We start from the raw sequence: 15,592 nt of genomic DNA, 5'->3' as shown, positions 1-15,592 counted from the left end.
CGACAATTAGCGCGAGTGCGCCCAACAATTCAAAAGAAAGGGGCAGAACTGGGCAACAGACAGGATGTCGTATACTACATAGACAACAGCAGACATCTCGATAACGACTAGTCAGAAATTGAGAATTTGGCTAGGAGGTTTTAATGCATCTACCGTATAGCCCGGACCTGACTCCGTCGTTTGTTTCGGTCTCTGCAGAACTTCCTGAATGGTATTAAGTTAGCTTTAAAAGGGGTCTGTGAAACCCATGTCACAATTTTTTGACGAGAAACAACGGAATTTCTGGAGCGACAGGACTGTGTATTGTCGAAAAATGGGAGGTCATCGAGCAAAATACTGTATATGTTGTTTTATAATGTTATTTTCAAATTACAACAAACGTATTCAATTTGGACCTCTAAAGGATCAATGCTTTCTAGACAACCTGATATTCCGGAAAATACGGTAATTCAACAATGTTTTGGGAAACGTGAATTAAGGTAAGGTATGAGTAATTAACACAATAGCTTTAAAGATTCATATTTATATTCTCTGGAGTAATTAATTTAGGGTCTGAACAGTTGAGAAATGGTTATAGGATAAAAATTGAAAGCAATTTCAGAATATGCATCTCGAAAACTTATTATTAAATAAATTGTACGGTAATCGTGTAGCAATACCACTCAAATTCAATTTGCATCCAGTACATTTTTTAAAATTTCTATGTTATTTATATAGACAGTCATATGCTATACAAGCATATTACTTTAATTTTTACATCACTTCACAATTCATTCTGTAACTAACTATACTTCATATACTTCACTTTTTTACTGAGATAATGACCAATTATAACAGTTATAACGTACGTATTTATCTGTTTCTGTTGTGTGGTGGTTTAATTTTTTCTTATACGAGTTGCATGCCAAAAAGGTCGGTATTTTTTAAAAAAGAAAATGACAGAAGAAGAAATTTATTGTGATTGATATACGAGTACGTACCTTGGCTGTTTTTCCACATAGTCACCACGAACCTTCGGTGTAAAAATCTGCCGCCTGAGAGTGCAACAAATCCAGAACTGATGTTTTGAACACTTCATTTTCGTTGAAATGCTTCGATGCAAGCTACTTTTTCAGGTGAAGGAAAAAATTGCTGGGGCCAGGTACGGGACTATACGGGCGATGATTGAATAGTTTTCAATTGTCTCAACAGTACAAACAACTGAGCGGACCGACATTGTCACGGATCAAAAATTCCTCCCCCCCCCCCCTTGAATTTGGATGGCACGTCGCAGACTATTCAGTGTTTCGCAATACACATCTGTTGGCATTCTTCGCCCTGGTTCTAAGATTTCTACAAGAATCATATCCTTTTGATCCCAAAACACATTTTTGTAAATTGATAGTATTTGAATTTCTTCGCTTCAGAAGAACCAGAGTGCCGCCATGGCACTGACTGCTGCTTCGACTCCCAGTAGCGTACGATATCCAGGTTTTGCCCTCGTCATTATGTGAGAAAATAAGTAATCAACATCTTTCTCCCCATTGGGACATCAAATCACGTGCAGCCATCATCCTTTGCTCTTTGTGAGCGTCTGTCAGCAGTTTTAGCACTTTATCAGTGTTGTCAACCTCGCGTAATTTTTTTTTCATGCACCTGGCATATTTTACTCACCTATCTTTATGCAAGCATTACCAAAGGAAAGAATTTTTTAGTTAAGCTTGGGCTTCCTCTCATGTGCTAGTTTATATAAGATTTAACAAAACAAAACGAAACAAAAAAAAAAATCCTCTGATTATGTTTGCAGAAAGATTGGTGATTGAAATCTACCAGGAAGCAAATAAATTACCACACCAACACAATAGATAAATATTTACTATAATCACTAAGGCTTTATACGAGGGCAAGTCAAGAAAGACTTGGACTGATTTATTTCCCGGCAGTTCTGTTAACGCTGGAGCTTCATAGTTTGGCATACAAGTAGGGTGGGTCTTGCTGTGCATATATATAAAATGTTGTTAAGGAATCATTGCATGTTTGGTAACCACGACTTTTTATTGCAGGTGATGTTCTGCGCCGCCTCTAGAAGTCGCCTGTAGAAGAAATGGAGTCATTACGAGATGAACAATTTGCAGCTATACGGTTCTGCTATCGCCTGGGGAAAAGTGCAACAGAAACTCTAGGAATGTTGAGAGCAGCCAACAAAGATGACGCTCTGCCACGAAGTACCGTGTTCTGGTGGTTCAAAGAGTTTAAAGAGGGCCGAATGACAATCACGAAAGCTGGTGGACCAGGTGTATCAGCGTCAGCTGTTACTGAGGTTAACATTAACACGGCAGCAGTCATTGTTAGAGAAGATCGCCGCATCAGTATCGACGATCTGGCAGCCGCACTACGCATATCTCATGGCAGTGCCTTCACAATTTTGCATGACCACCTCCACATGAGCCGAGTGTGTGCTCGATGGATTCCGCGACTCCTGACACCAGAGCAGAAGGCCGTTCGAGTGGAGACTTGCAGGGAACTGTTGCAAAGGTTTGAGGATGGTGGAGACGCCTATATGGAGTCAATTGTCACCGGCGATGAGTCATGGCTTCATCATTTCGATCCTGAGGGCAAGAAAGCCAGTACGCAGTGGAAGACACCAGGTTCGCCCACACCAAAAAAGGCATCGGAGGCGGTTTTGAAGGACCTCTCAAAGAATGGCCTGCGACACGTGTTTGAGGACTGGAAGACTCGAATGAAAAAGTGCATTCAAATGGGCGGGGACTACTTTGAAAAGGATCATGTGCCTGTTGCTGAGTAATAATAAATTGCCTAGAAAAAAAATCAGTCCAAGTCTTTCTTGACTAGCCCTCGTAATATAGGTACTTTTGTGTAGGAAAATCGAACAAAGAAATTTTCATAGCATTTAGTAAAACCTACTAAGTTGTTTCTTCCACCTGAACTATTTTGATTATTGGATTTTCAATTCTATACAGAGGTTGTTCAGTCTACATTTGGCAAATTTCGACTTACCTAAAAATTTAGAATCCATGGCGCCAGGTCCGTATGTGCTCGATGTGTTTCCCTTTGTTCCTAACAATAGCCCGACAGCGTAATTTACACTGTAATAGGCTTCTCTGAAGAACTGGGAGGGGAATCTTGTCCCATTCCCTTTGCACAGCTTTCCAAAGTCCTTCCACAGTTGTCACACGCCGTTTTCCCAAAGCCCGCTTCAGCAATCCAAATCCACAGTAGCCCATAGGACTTTCATCTGGAGATTTAACACCCTTGCCTCCTCCATCTCCCTGTAGAATGCAAGGGACGATCGTGAGGTATGTGATGAGGCCTTGACCATGTGAATGCGCACCAGATTGGCGTCATTTCCGTACATTGTTGGAATCTCATGGTCGTAGATCGGCCGCATGATCTGCTACTGAAAATACTGCGAATTTATTTTGCAGTTCTTCGCCACCCTACGAATCTTCAGTTTACCTCGGTAACAGTAGCTAGTAACGACCATGAACCCTTCTGGGAAGGATTCTTTACAGACACGGAGCCACCTTCTGAAGTTCTTGGCGCCTTTCTCTTGGTACGTAATAGCTCTCTGCTTGCCGCAGTCGGAAAGGTAATCCATGCTTTATCGAGCGTTACGACGTACATCCACCTTTGTTTTGACAGATGCCGTTCGTACAGCTTCCGGGCGTTACACTTTCGTTCCTTTTGGTGGGCATTCGTGAGAAGATGACCGCGAGTTTTCATGACTTTTTCCAGCTTGAGTTGATGGTGTAACGTCCGGCTCTCAGTCCCCAAAGATACGTCAAGACGATTAGCCATACACCTTTGTTTTTGCGGATTTTCTTGCATTGCCATTTTGCGAAGTTTCCTCTGCATGGTGGTGGCGGCCTTGGTGCATTCCCGCTTCCTAGGCAACTTCGTTGGTGATCCAAATGGTGGAGCTTCGTTGCCCTTGTACTTTTTAATAACATTTTTTTATTCCACTTAAATTGATGTTGCAACTATTCTTCTTGCACTGTTTTCTAATGACAGAAACACTAAAGTGGGCGTCATAAAGAGCCGCAACATAAGCCTTCCCAAAACCGGCTTAGTTTGGGCGGCATTTTGGTCACAGAGCGGAAACCCCCACGCTTGGAAACAAATACAACACTCACAACAATGGTCCTGTTTTGTGCGTTATTGTCGTCCGCGCGGAGAAACAATTCCATTCCCAGGAAGCCACTGCACAACACTGCAGGACGCCACGAGCCAGTTCGGGTGAGTCCATTCTGCCTGGGAGGGGGAAGGAACGAAATCGGCCACACGCAGGCTGAACAACCTCTGTATAGCAATAAACAAACAAAAACAAAAAGTGACTTACCTTGATTTGTCTACCTCTAAAGAGAGACTCGTCCATAGCCATCGCTGTCTGCACAGATTCACGTTCCGCAAACTCTATGTAAGCAAATCCTTTAGGGTGCCCGTCAAATTTGTTGCATAGAATTGTAACTCTATTTATAGATCCACAGCCATGGAAATGTTGTTCCAACTCTTCCGCTGTTGCACCATAATCCACCTGAAAATCGAATGTAACCATAATATGTAAAAGTTAAAAACGATAAATACTTATTTGGCTATGCATGAACAAGTAGACAACGTTACCAAGCTGACAAAGTAATCGGAAAATAAGTAAATTACTCTCTCATTTTATGTTGTGGTTATTTACCTTAAATTGGGTTCAATTCTATTACTATTTATAAATACGTTACTGAATTGTAAAAAGTTATACTTACATTGCCTACATATATAGATCTTGCATCAACTTCCATTTTTTCTTCTAGCGACATACTTAAAGGACTAGCTGCAATGAGAGAAAGAAAAAAAAAAAAGATTTTTAATCAATGGTCTGCAGATTAACATCACAGATCTCCTAATTAAGAAATGACACTTTTTACGAGTCACCGCGATATGGATGTGTGTAAGTATTTCTGAACTTAATGAGTGATGTTCGCAATACAGCGAGTAAAATGAATGAAAAATATACTACATTTAGTACTCATACACTAGAGTTTAAAGGACTGATTACTTCGGTAACTAGAAGGCGAAATGTTTCTGTCTATAGGTTATTGAGTAAATTCTGGGGTTACATTTTGAACAGAAAATTTATCTAACCATAAACGCATATAACAGTATCCTGTTCCGTTCAAATCATGCAACATACCAGTAGCACAATGTTATCATGCTCTCCTCCCTATTATTTCCTTCAATGTTAATCGTATAAAATGCAGATACTAGTTGTATCTGAAAATACCAAAATATTAGAAAAAGCTATTTTTTACTGCTTGAATATCTCAATTAGTCATCAAACTATAAATGCAGTGGATCGCAGAAAGATACCTTCGAAAATCATTTTGAAGATTACTAATATTTAACGTCACAAAATATAAGGAAATATACAAACCGCGTATATTTTAAAAATTCGAAATCAACAGAATAAAGTAAGTTAAGAGTTGCCATTACTATTTCCCTCTTGTGTTTAAACACTTCACATCAAGCCCCTTTGGCACCCTGTTAAGACCTTCCGTCATGCACATGCTAATGTAACAAGATCATACTGCAAAATACAATAAAAACAACTATGTTATGTACCTTCCACAAGGCATTAGTAGTTTACATTAAAAGGGTTTTCACGAACCTTGCACGCTATATTGTTCAAATCAAAAACTGAGCACACAGCAATATTTGAAGAGCTTCCATTACACCGCGTAATAAAGAACGAACTTTTCTTCGTTCAACAGACCATGAAATGCTTTCTGTACCTCAGACAGAATGGATTGCCTGCTCTAGGGCAATGAGCACACAAAGGCTTATTTCCAATTACATATTTATAAATGTTGTAAAAATTGAAATACCACTTTAAGAGTTCACCGTGTTTTTTAAAATTTTCAATACTATGACCCTAAATGAGGGATTCTCACCTTTTTAGAACTGCGGCAGAATGGAAAGAAATCTTTTGACATCCACGTCAATAGATTTCCTGAAATTCTCAGCATTCTGGCTGATCTTGGGCCTGTTGTAAATAGTTGTCCGTTCAACAGTGAAGAACATCTTGAATATTATATAAGTATCCTGTATTTTATAATATTTTGAAAAATGTTAAAATATGCTGGACACTTCGATGAAAGTTTAATACTCAAATCGTGCACATTAAAATTACGCTACTCTGTATCTTGAATGGTAGAATTTCTACCGCAAATCAATGACGAAAACACAGTTTACGTTAACAAAACATGACAAACAGTACAGGAAGTAAACAGTAAAAAACCTTTATCCGACACCTGCCTCCAATTTAACATTTGAACTTTTAAAACTAAAAACGGACTACAGAAACAAACTAAGCTTTACATACATACTTCACGAACGAAACACATAAGACAAATGGTTCACGGAAATATTAGGTTTTTGTCGCATTCATCGTAGTCGGGCCATCTCGTTTTCCTTGCAGCAAGTTCAGTGTTTCCGATAGAATTTTTCCTGTTCAATCAATATGCATGAAACCGTGTTGTATTCTATTGCAGGACTTGCAAAATTTCTCCTCTTGGGAGACAAAATAGTTAAGAACTGGAAGTAAATTATTTCTGTGGTTAACGCTTCTTGAACGATTTAAATTCATACATATATCGGCTGAAATAAACGAATCCCAAACCGGGACTATAACATGACTGACTTACCAGTCAAGACAATCACACAACACTAAAAAAGCACACTATCAGCATCTTTGATCCTGCATTCCAACATGGCGCCCAACTGGACGCGTCTAAACTGTTTATGTTCATTTTTTGCTTTAATTCTTTCCCTCTTTGACGAAAAGACTTGTTTTCTTTTCAGTGTGTGTTTTGATTGTTATCTAGTAATTCAAGATATACAGGGTTTTTTTTTTTTTTTTTTTAGACAAACTTCTAAAGAAAGAAAATAATACGAAATCGTTTGATATCGCAATACTGCTTAAAATTATGTAACTGTAAGAAACTGTTTTAATTATAACTACCAAACCATATTACTGTAATGTTATAAACGAAAGCACTAAAACACCTTAAATACGTTATTTTAAGCAGTATTTCAAACTTCACCAATGTTTATCATATCTCCGGAACGGTCTGGGAAATTGAAATGCTGTAAACGGCAAAATGATTTCTTCCTCTCTTGAAAACTACGAAAATACAGGTACAATACTTATCCAAGGAATTTTTTTTGAAACACGTCGTATCATGACAATGGTGTCCAACACTAAAGCTCTGGATGTGCACTGCTCGTCCGACTCAGTTGTGCCAGTATGGTAGACGCTTTCAAACTTAAAATGTTTGTGATACTGTGGCCGCCTTAGTTTCCAACGCTGAACAATAACTGGTATTGTAAGTTTTCTTTTAATATGTAGATCTGAAATATGTATCGATCTGACGTAATGCCATTTGAAAAATTTATATTGGGTTGGAACCTGCACACACTGTATTGCAATATCAAACGATTCACCCTTTGTTTGCTTCGTACAGTTTGACAACACTATGTGTAGTTTTTCAGATATAAGGTCTACAAGGAAATTTTTGACTGAAATAAATATATATATCTATTAGTTTATCTATTAGTTTAGAAGTTACAAGATTGTTTCTAGTTAAAAGATGCACCTTATATATTAGCCTGTGTCTTTTTGATATTAAAGGCAACTATTCTCTCCCAAACACCCTCTCTCGGCATTTTCTTTAACATTAACGATGACAAATATTGGAAGCCATGCCATTACGTGTATTAGTTTAGCAGTATCATTCCTGCATCAGTTTTTTTTTTTTTCCTCAGTCTTTTCTTTTAACTGATACTTCCTTCCTCTCTGGGAACGTCCGTTAACGTCATTTTGCTGCACTACCAGATCCTTTTCTTTATCATTTCCTATTGTAGTATTTGCTATCCTATGCAGATGTAAACAAAAGGATCCGATAATGCAGGAAAAAAGAGTGATGACGTTTACAGAGAGGAAGAAAATATTCAATTAAAAGAAAAAAAACTCAGGCAAGGTGATTTTTGTTATGAGTGTCCCCTGTAGCTTTTATTAGTAAATATTCCTTTGGGTAAATTTGTGATATGGTAACTATAATTGTCATATTCACGAATTCATTCTTTTCAACATTAAACTTTGAATACACGAAAGATTTTCCATGCACTTCTTTCAATTTGGCAAAAGTTATTTAAAAGAAAAAGAAAGCAAATTTTGGTCTTAATGATTGGTATGCACGATGCACGACTTCATCATCATAATAATATTGCTTAGCCACATATTCTTAAAATCTCCTATCAGCCAAAACCGGGAAAGCTTCACTTTCGTTTTTCATTGTCACGTAACGTACACTATTGTTACTCATTCGTATACTATTATAACAACTTGAGATTTTGGGTGCAACTTGTATAACATTCAAATTTGACCCCAAACTTCCGTGTGTTGCCTATCTTTACGAATTTCGACTTGTGGAAGAAAGATTAGCGAGTATCTTGATCAAGTCTACTCTTTTTTTTTTTTTAATCCCTTTCACAGGTTAATAAATACAAGAGTAAACAGAATCGCGATTCGTTTTCGACACCATTCAAGGATTATACGTAATTTTAAAAAATCTTAAGTAATAGGAAAGTACTGAAAGTACACATTTCAAATGATAAATGAACAATGTAAAAAAACAGCTATACGATACTAAGTACGCACTGAATTATCTTTCACAACCTCAAGCCAACAATTCCAATTTTACCATTAACAAAATTAAGACAAATCTTTTGAAGACTTGCTTGCCTAAATTTTAATAACTCCGAATATATTGTGTGTTTCCTTGACTAATGATGTTCACAAATATGATTACATTTAATATATATATCAGGTGCTCTAAAAACGACGTCCATGGACAAGACAGCGCTATTCTATACGTCAAAATAAAGTGAAAATGCTAGAAAATTGTATACCCTCTAGGGTCTTTTTAGACGCTATAAGGAATAAAAAAAATCACTATGTGATAACGTCGTACATTAACTTGGAACCATCAGCATTGCTTTACTAATTCATCAATTAGTTACATCGATTGTTATGCTAATAAGTGATGAGAGCGTCAACACTTATCGATTTCAATTCCCATCTGAAAAGAATCGATGTAAGAATTTGATGGGTTGGTAGATCCTCTATTTTTTCTTTATCTGCGACGTTGCCACATAGGGAAATTCACGTCTCCAGACGAGGAGCCGAAAAGTATACAATTATATATATTCCTCGCTTTGTTTTGACTTGTAGAATATTGTTCTGTATTCCGTAGGCACCATTTTTTAAACGCCCGATATATTATATATACATATTCCATGAAACTTTTATCTCTTATGGGACGAATTCAAGCTGCATGCATACTAGACATATGAAGACCTTGTGAATTATATCTTATTTCAGAAAAATGTTGCGTGTGTGTCTCCATAATACTAACGGAAACACGACTGTTTTAACAACAAACTGAAGCCGAATATTTTGAACACCAAAATTTTACACATTGTATGAACAGTCGCTGAAATCGCTAATAAACTTCCACTAGCATATAAATATTGGTTTGTACTACCAACCTGATTCAATCGATCTTGCATTCTGAATCAGTATTTCACATATGTTGATTCTAAGGAGCGTGATAAATACTATGACAATATCAAAATCAAAGCCAAGGTTAACGTAGCACCAAACCCAAACATCCGGAAAACACGTAAACATACTATTTTCTATCGTAGTTGCGTTAACGTATATCGAACTATTTTATTATTAGAATACAATTGCTGTTCGAAGAAAATTCAAGATCAGTTTAAATGACTGATGTTAATGACAAATAGCTAAACCACCCAGAGCCTCAATAGTAGCCACTTTTATTTTGTTATACATCCATCTTTATGTCACTGGAGACTATGAAAAGGCAAATGAAGTTCGAGTCACGCAAGTTCATAAAAAAAAAAAAGTGTACTAAGAATTTGACCAGTCCGAACCTTGAGCACAACGCAGACCAAATACTGTACATGATCTAGTTTTTAGGTATAATTTTAAGTGAGAAAAAAAAAAAAAGTACGAAATGAGAATTCAAATTTGGTAATCGAGAAAATTAAAGTACGAAAAAAAAGCTTTTTTTTTTTTTTTTTTTATGAAGGCACAAACCCGAATTGGTCCTAAAGCTCCATATTCCAAGACCACGAGCCAAGCTTTACTTAGGCAGACCGCTAATTGGCAACAATCCAAGCGGCCGCTAATTGACAAGTAAACTATAAACAATGGAATAAAGTCTCGTGTAGAAAAGGTCTCTCCCGCGAAGTGTTACAGTTCCCTGTGACTGAGCAAAGAAGAGTGCTGTGAGAGGATGGAAAAATTGAAGCTGTGAGAGTGCACCCGGTGTTTATGATACTGGCCATGAAGATTACATGAGAACCAAATTAAAAGATAAATTATGGACTAAAATAGCAGGCGATTAGAGTTAATGGTAAGCACAACTCACCCATCTCAGTGTGCGAATAAAATTTGATCGGTGATTTTACACAATGTGCTTATTTTTTACTGCTATTGGTCAGAGGCATGTTGACTTGTTCAATATGTTATTTAATTTCCTTTTTTAAAATCATATATTACTATCTCAATCAAACTTGGATTTTTCTGTGCGATTTGTCCTACTGCCATCTTATTGAGCTGATCCACACACACACATTATAATCACTTGATGTTTCAAGTAGGTCTAAATTAGTAGATTCGTATACTGATTTGGCAATATCTGTAATGCGTAAATGCCTTTCGCGAACGTGTACTCTAAAACTCATCAGTCAGTAACAAAATTATAACAAAATATCTCCTTTAGCTTACTGTAGCATATCGGCGCCTGTTTCTAGTGCATATATGTACACACTTCCATCGGCTGAAATCACAAAGTATTTCTGAAATTCAATGTCAAGAAAATGACTCGCACAAATTACCAGTGAGTGTTTTTGCTATGTAACAAACTATTGCTCTTTCTGCATTTTCGCTCACCATGCGACTTTACAAGCGAGATACGTCTTCTCTCTCTTCGTTGTCTATTGATTGCGTCCAATATGCGATGAATGCACGTAGGTCTCTCTCTCTCTCTCTCTCTCTCTCTCTCTCTCTCCGTATCCCCTATGACTCCCACTGTCTCGTATTGGCTGTCCCACACTTTGGTCAATTACCGGCCTCTTTCTCTTTGAATTTAAACAAACCCACTTGAAAATTATGCAAGAAAAGAAGAGAAACTATTTTCAACAAACTCAACCTCAATAACGAATTGAATCAGTTTACTATGTTCCATTGTAATGCTCTACACCAAGCTGTCAGAGTGCAGGCTAAATTACCAATTTCAATATTCGCGGGTCACTCTATATCGTGGTATTTATTTATTTTTTATTTTTTTTTTTTTTAAATCGGGTTTTCATGTTAAGTACTGACATTTTGAAAAGGGGCGCTGGCCAAGACAAAAATCTTTGTGGCCCTCCTATAGTCCCCGACGTATGCGCTAAAGCCCCTTACTATACATGGTAATCAAAATATACGTATGATGAAATATATGAATGAAAAAAAAAAAAAAAACCGAAGTAAATGGTACTGATTGTTTTTGAAGTGTGAGCGGCACGAACTCGAATTGATCCCAAAGCATAAGAATCATTAGCCACATTTTAGTTAGGGCGGTCACATACTTAACAACATGAACAGAAGTAGACTGATTTTAGTTATTGATACATGTGATTAAATGTTTTTAAAGAAAGAAAAAAAAAACCGTAAATTTCCAGAGTAGTACGTATTTGTTATATTTAGGACATTACTGAAAAAACAAACATTATATAAGACAAATGTTGAACCCACTCTCTTCCGCACTGAGCATTCCACGAATTCTTAGATACGGTTTCACGCAGTTCTCAAGTAATATAAAATGTTTGTACTTACTGAATGGAGTAGAAAAAATATTGATAAAAAAGGATCTTGTACATTTTATTAATTTAAAATGTGGCCCATACGCTCCATTAGCAATTTAAAAAAAATGTTTAAATTCAAATAGACGCTTACACTACGTAAGATATCTGCTTGTTTGGCAGTACACGATCACCAACTGTGTTAAGCAACCAACATGATCACATCGTGAATCAGTTAATGAACCAACACGCTTTACATATTTCATGCACACAACAGGCTAATACGAAGACAAGCTACAAGACTGCTTTATTCCATCTCAAGGTATGGTCACAATCCTCAAAAATCAAATCCAAAATGTACTTACCAAATGGATCTGTCGGATCTCTCTCAAAATCTGTAAATATTTATTAACGTCTTAGGATGTATACGAATGCAAATACTAAGTTACATAAATTCACATACGACGAGATACTGGATCTTAAGTACGCTTTACACAATGTAATATAAAGCAATATTAATACATTTTAGCTCGATTTTGAAGTCAGTAACGTCGGCTAAATACATACTAGTGATGTCGAGACTATCATCGCGATTATTCTAGATTCCGTAGAAAAAAAAAAAAGTAAGTTCGTCTTGTTCGACATAAGCACTTGAATATTTCCTGGTCCGTGGTTTAGGTTTTTGTGAATCTTAACTTTATGTACGTTTGGAAATATTAAAAGATGGAAGAGCTATTCTATTATATACGAAAAAATCCACCAACTATACGACGGCGAATAAACTAAGTTTCGAATATTTACTCTGATCCTACAATATAACTTTAGACTCATGAATAAAAGGTTATCATGTAACATGATTCTCCAATACTTAAAAGAGCTACCTCGTGACTATGTGGATAGCGTACACGCCTTTGACATGAGATCCGGGTTCTATTGTCGGTGGGATCTCTTATTTCGGATCCCACATTCAGATGTATGTCCACATCTCAGAGCCTCGTTGCTGAAAGGAACGTTAAATCGAATCCAATACTTAAAATGCTTTTATAATAGGAACTCGACACAAAAATGATCAAATTAGCTTTTTACCTGTGCGTTGCATTGACAACATCCTGTTTAACATTAATTATTTCGATGCAGAAATTCTTCGGGGCAATTTGGATAGAGTTACTTGAAGAATAATTATTTTTGACACGATAAATGTATTTTTTGGAATGGAATACAAGTTTGTAACAATGGAATTATCTGATGCTGTTGTAATTTCATTCGAATCGACCCCGAAGAACGTTCGCATTATATTCGAAATAACTGGTATTGCTCACACCATCAATTTTGGAAACCCTCAAAAAAGGTTAATTTGAAATATGTGACTCGGTAAACAGTGTCTCTAATAGTCACTCAATAAACAGTTTTCTAATAAAAGTGATAATTTTCACTGGACACATTCCAGAGATTAACGTGATATTAACGAATTATGTCAATATCATTTATGTGAATAATTCAGAAGTCACAGGAAAATAAGAATTTTCTTAAGAGCTACTGGATATACACAGATTTTAGAATTACTGATTTGTAAACTGGATGCATTTATTTTACATATTGTTACAATGAAACTGATCGTATGTAAACTTTAAACACTGTTACGACTTATAACTAACAACTTTATCATATTTAAAAATACTCCGTATTAATATACAAGATCGTTGTATCATTATGTAATAAACTGTATTAGAATTCAATAGAACTGCTATTTGTGGCTTGTGAAGAGAACCATTTTTTAAAAATACTAAGCACCATGTGCATATATTTTATGCACATTTAGTCTATTACTAAGAGTCATGTGCAGATGTTAGTACATGTTGGTATTATTCAGAAGGCCAGAGCACATTGCTGGCTACAGAATAAACCATCTTATTTTAATGCTTAGCGCTTAGTGTTTGTCATTTATGAAATTAAGCCGGTGGACTATCTACAAATTCAGACAGCCAGAATTATGATCACTTGCATTATTATGTTAGTAAATTACTTACTTGAAAATAACTATCACAACACTGAGTCAATTTATTTGAAATCACTCAATTTCAAATTAAATGTCTGCTGACAAAATTTATTACTATTTAATTTTTGTACACAAAATTGTACCGTATTTCGAGAGTAAGAACAAGTGTTCTTTCGTTTTTCAGATGTTCAGTTTTCTCTTGTTCGACCACTTTGTAAGGAGTAAGCCTATTTTGCAATTTACAAAAGGTTTGCAGTAAACGCTGTGGCTCTTATTTTTGAAAATACAGATTTCAAATAAAAATCATTAAAAAGAGAAGTAGTAAAGTAGTTTGGCATTTACTACAGCCCTTTGTAAATTAAAAAATAAGATTACGTGCCTATACAAAATGGTATCGAAAATAAAATTAAAACATGAATGCATGTTTTCAAACTCTTTAAATATACCACAAAAATTAAGAAATAAAATCTTTCAGCACTCAACATTGGTTGATTTGATATAGATTTACTCAGAAGGTAAACTATAAGCACTTTCGTTAAATCGCTCCTTAAATAGGAGAGGTAGAAACGAGGAAGAAAGAAAGAAAGAGGGGGTATAGATGTAGGCATCCATCTATAACGAACTCACATAGGCGCTTCATAAGTCCTACTTCCCTTTTAGATTTTTCTTACTTCTTCCCCTCCCTATCTGATGAAGTGTTCAACAAAAATTCTTATAGTGTACTTTTTATGTTATTGTGCAATGTTGTTACCAGTTTGCGGTAAGTAATACATCTATCATATTTACTTAACATTATTAATCTATGAACAGCTGACCCGATCAATACATCGGGAAAATTATCAAAAAAAAAAATAAATAAATAAATAAATAAATAAATAAAATAAATAAAATAAGTCACATTTATGAAGGTCCCAACATCCGTTTAGCTAATTGTATGGTAAATTAACAATCACAAATTGAAGTCGTCATTTTCTCATCCAACTAGCACTGGCATGCCGAACCGATTTCTGAAACATCTAATCTGAGAGCGAGGAAAAACAGCTTAAATGCAATATGTATTGTCATACTACAAACCGCTAGATCGATATTAAAAAAACAGCATTCAAAATGTAAATTAAAAACAAACTCAGCTCTGACAATATTCTAGTACCAAGTGTGTTCGGAAAATACAATGTAAAGACGGGTGAACACAGTTAATTCAGATAGAATAATTTCAATTATGTTTTTTTTTTTTTTCTCCAATATTCGACGTGACTCGAGTGATCGCGAGGACTCGAAGTTTGACCTCGATTTAACCAATAAAACGCGAGGGTGTGTCCCGGTCGTTAACCCCCTTGCCCCATGAAATTTTGCCAGTGTAGTTTCTCGCGCTGTACGAAGAACATCTCCTAAGGATACAGTGTTGTTGGATTGCCGCTTGGTCGTTCTTTTATATTTTCGCTACTATCTCTTAATTCGAATAATGGTTAGTTAGTGTTATAATTCTTCAAGTGTTGTTATTTTTTGTCGCTCGTTTGCCGCGTTTTCTCAGTTCGGCAACGTTGTGGGTTCATTTCTGCTGTTTCACTTTTTTATTTTTTTCAAGTGCGCGTTCGGAAGGCAGCTCCACGAATCGTACCGAATTCTTCCGATGCATCACACGCGAGGGAAAGCAGTTCTATGATTTGTGTAGAGCCT

The 15,592-nt window shown here is 36.2% G+C and overlaps 1 protein-coding gene across 10 annotated transcripts in view; it reads right to left on the bottom strand.

Moving 5' to 3' along the window:
- Window positions 1-15,592, bottom strand: part of Pabp2 (poly(A) binding protein nuclear 1) — a 75,456-nt gene that overhangs the window by 29,308 nt on the left and 30,556 nt on the right. For 8 of the 10 annotated variants that reach the window (XM_081756344.1, XM_081756361.1, XM_081756352.1 and 5 more), the window contains exons 4-6: window positions 12,285-12,314; window positions 4,752-4,819; window positions 4,340-4,534 (exon numbers count right to left, since the gene is read on the bottom strand). In XM_081756344.1, coding sequence (XP_081612470.1) covers window positions 4,340-4,534; window positions 4,752-4,819; window positions 12,285-12,314 — 293 coding nt within the window. The remainder of the gene's footprint in view (window positions 1-4,339; window positions 4,535-4,751; window positions 4,820-12,284; window positions 12,315-15,592) is intronic. The other 2 variants (XM_081756335.1, XM_081756377.1) reach the window with 1 other exon arrangement.

This window comes from Thermobia domestica, chromosome 1 (assembly GCF_964235325.1).
Source record: "Thermobia domestica chromosome 1, izTheDome1.hap1.1, whole genome shotgun sequence".
Classification (NCBI taxonomy): domain Eukaryota; kingdom Metazoa; phylum Arthropoda; class Insecta; order Zygentoma; family Lepismatidae; genus Thermobia; species Thermobia domestica.
Note: the sequence above shows the minus strand (reverse complement) of the source record. Positions and strands in the feature narration are given on the sequence as shown.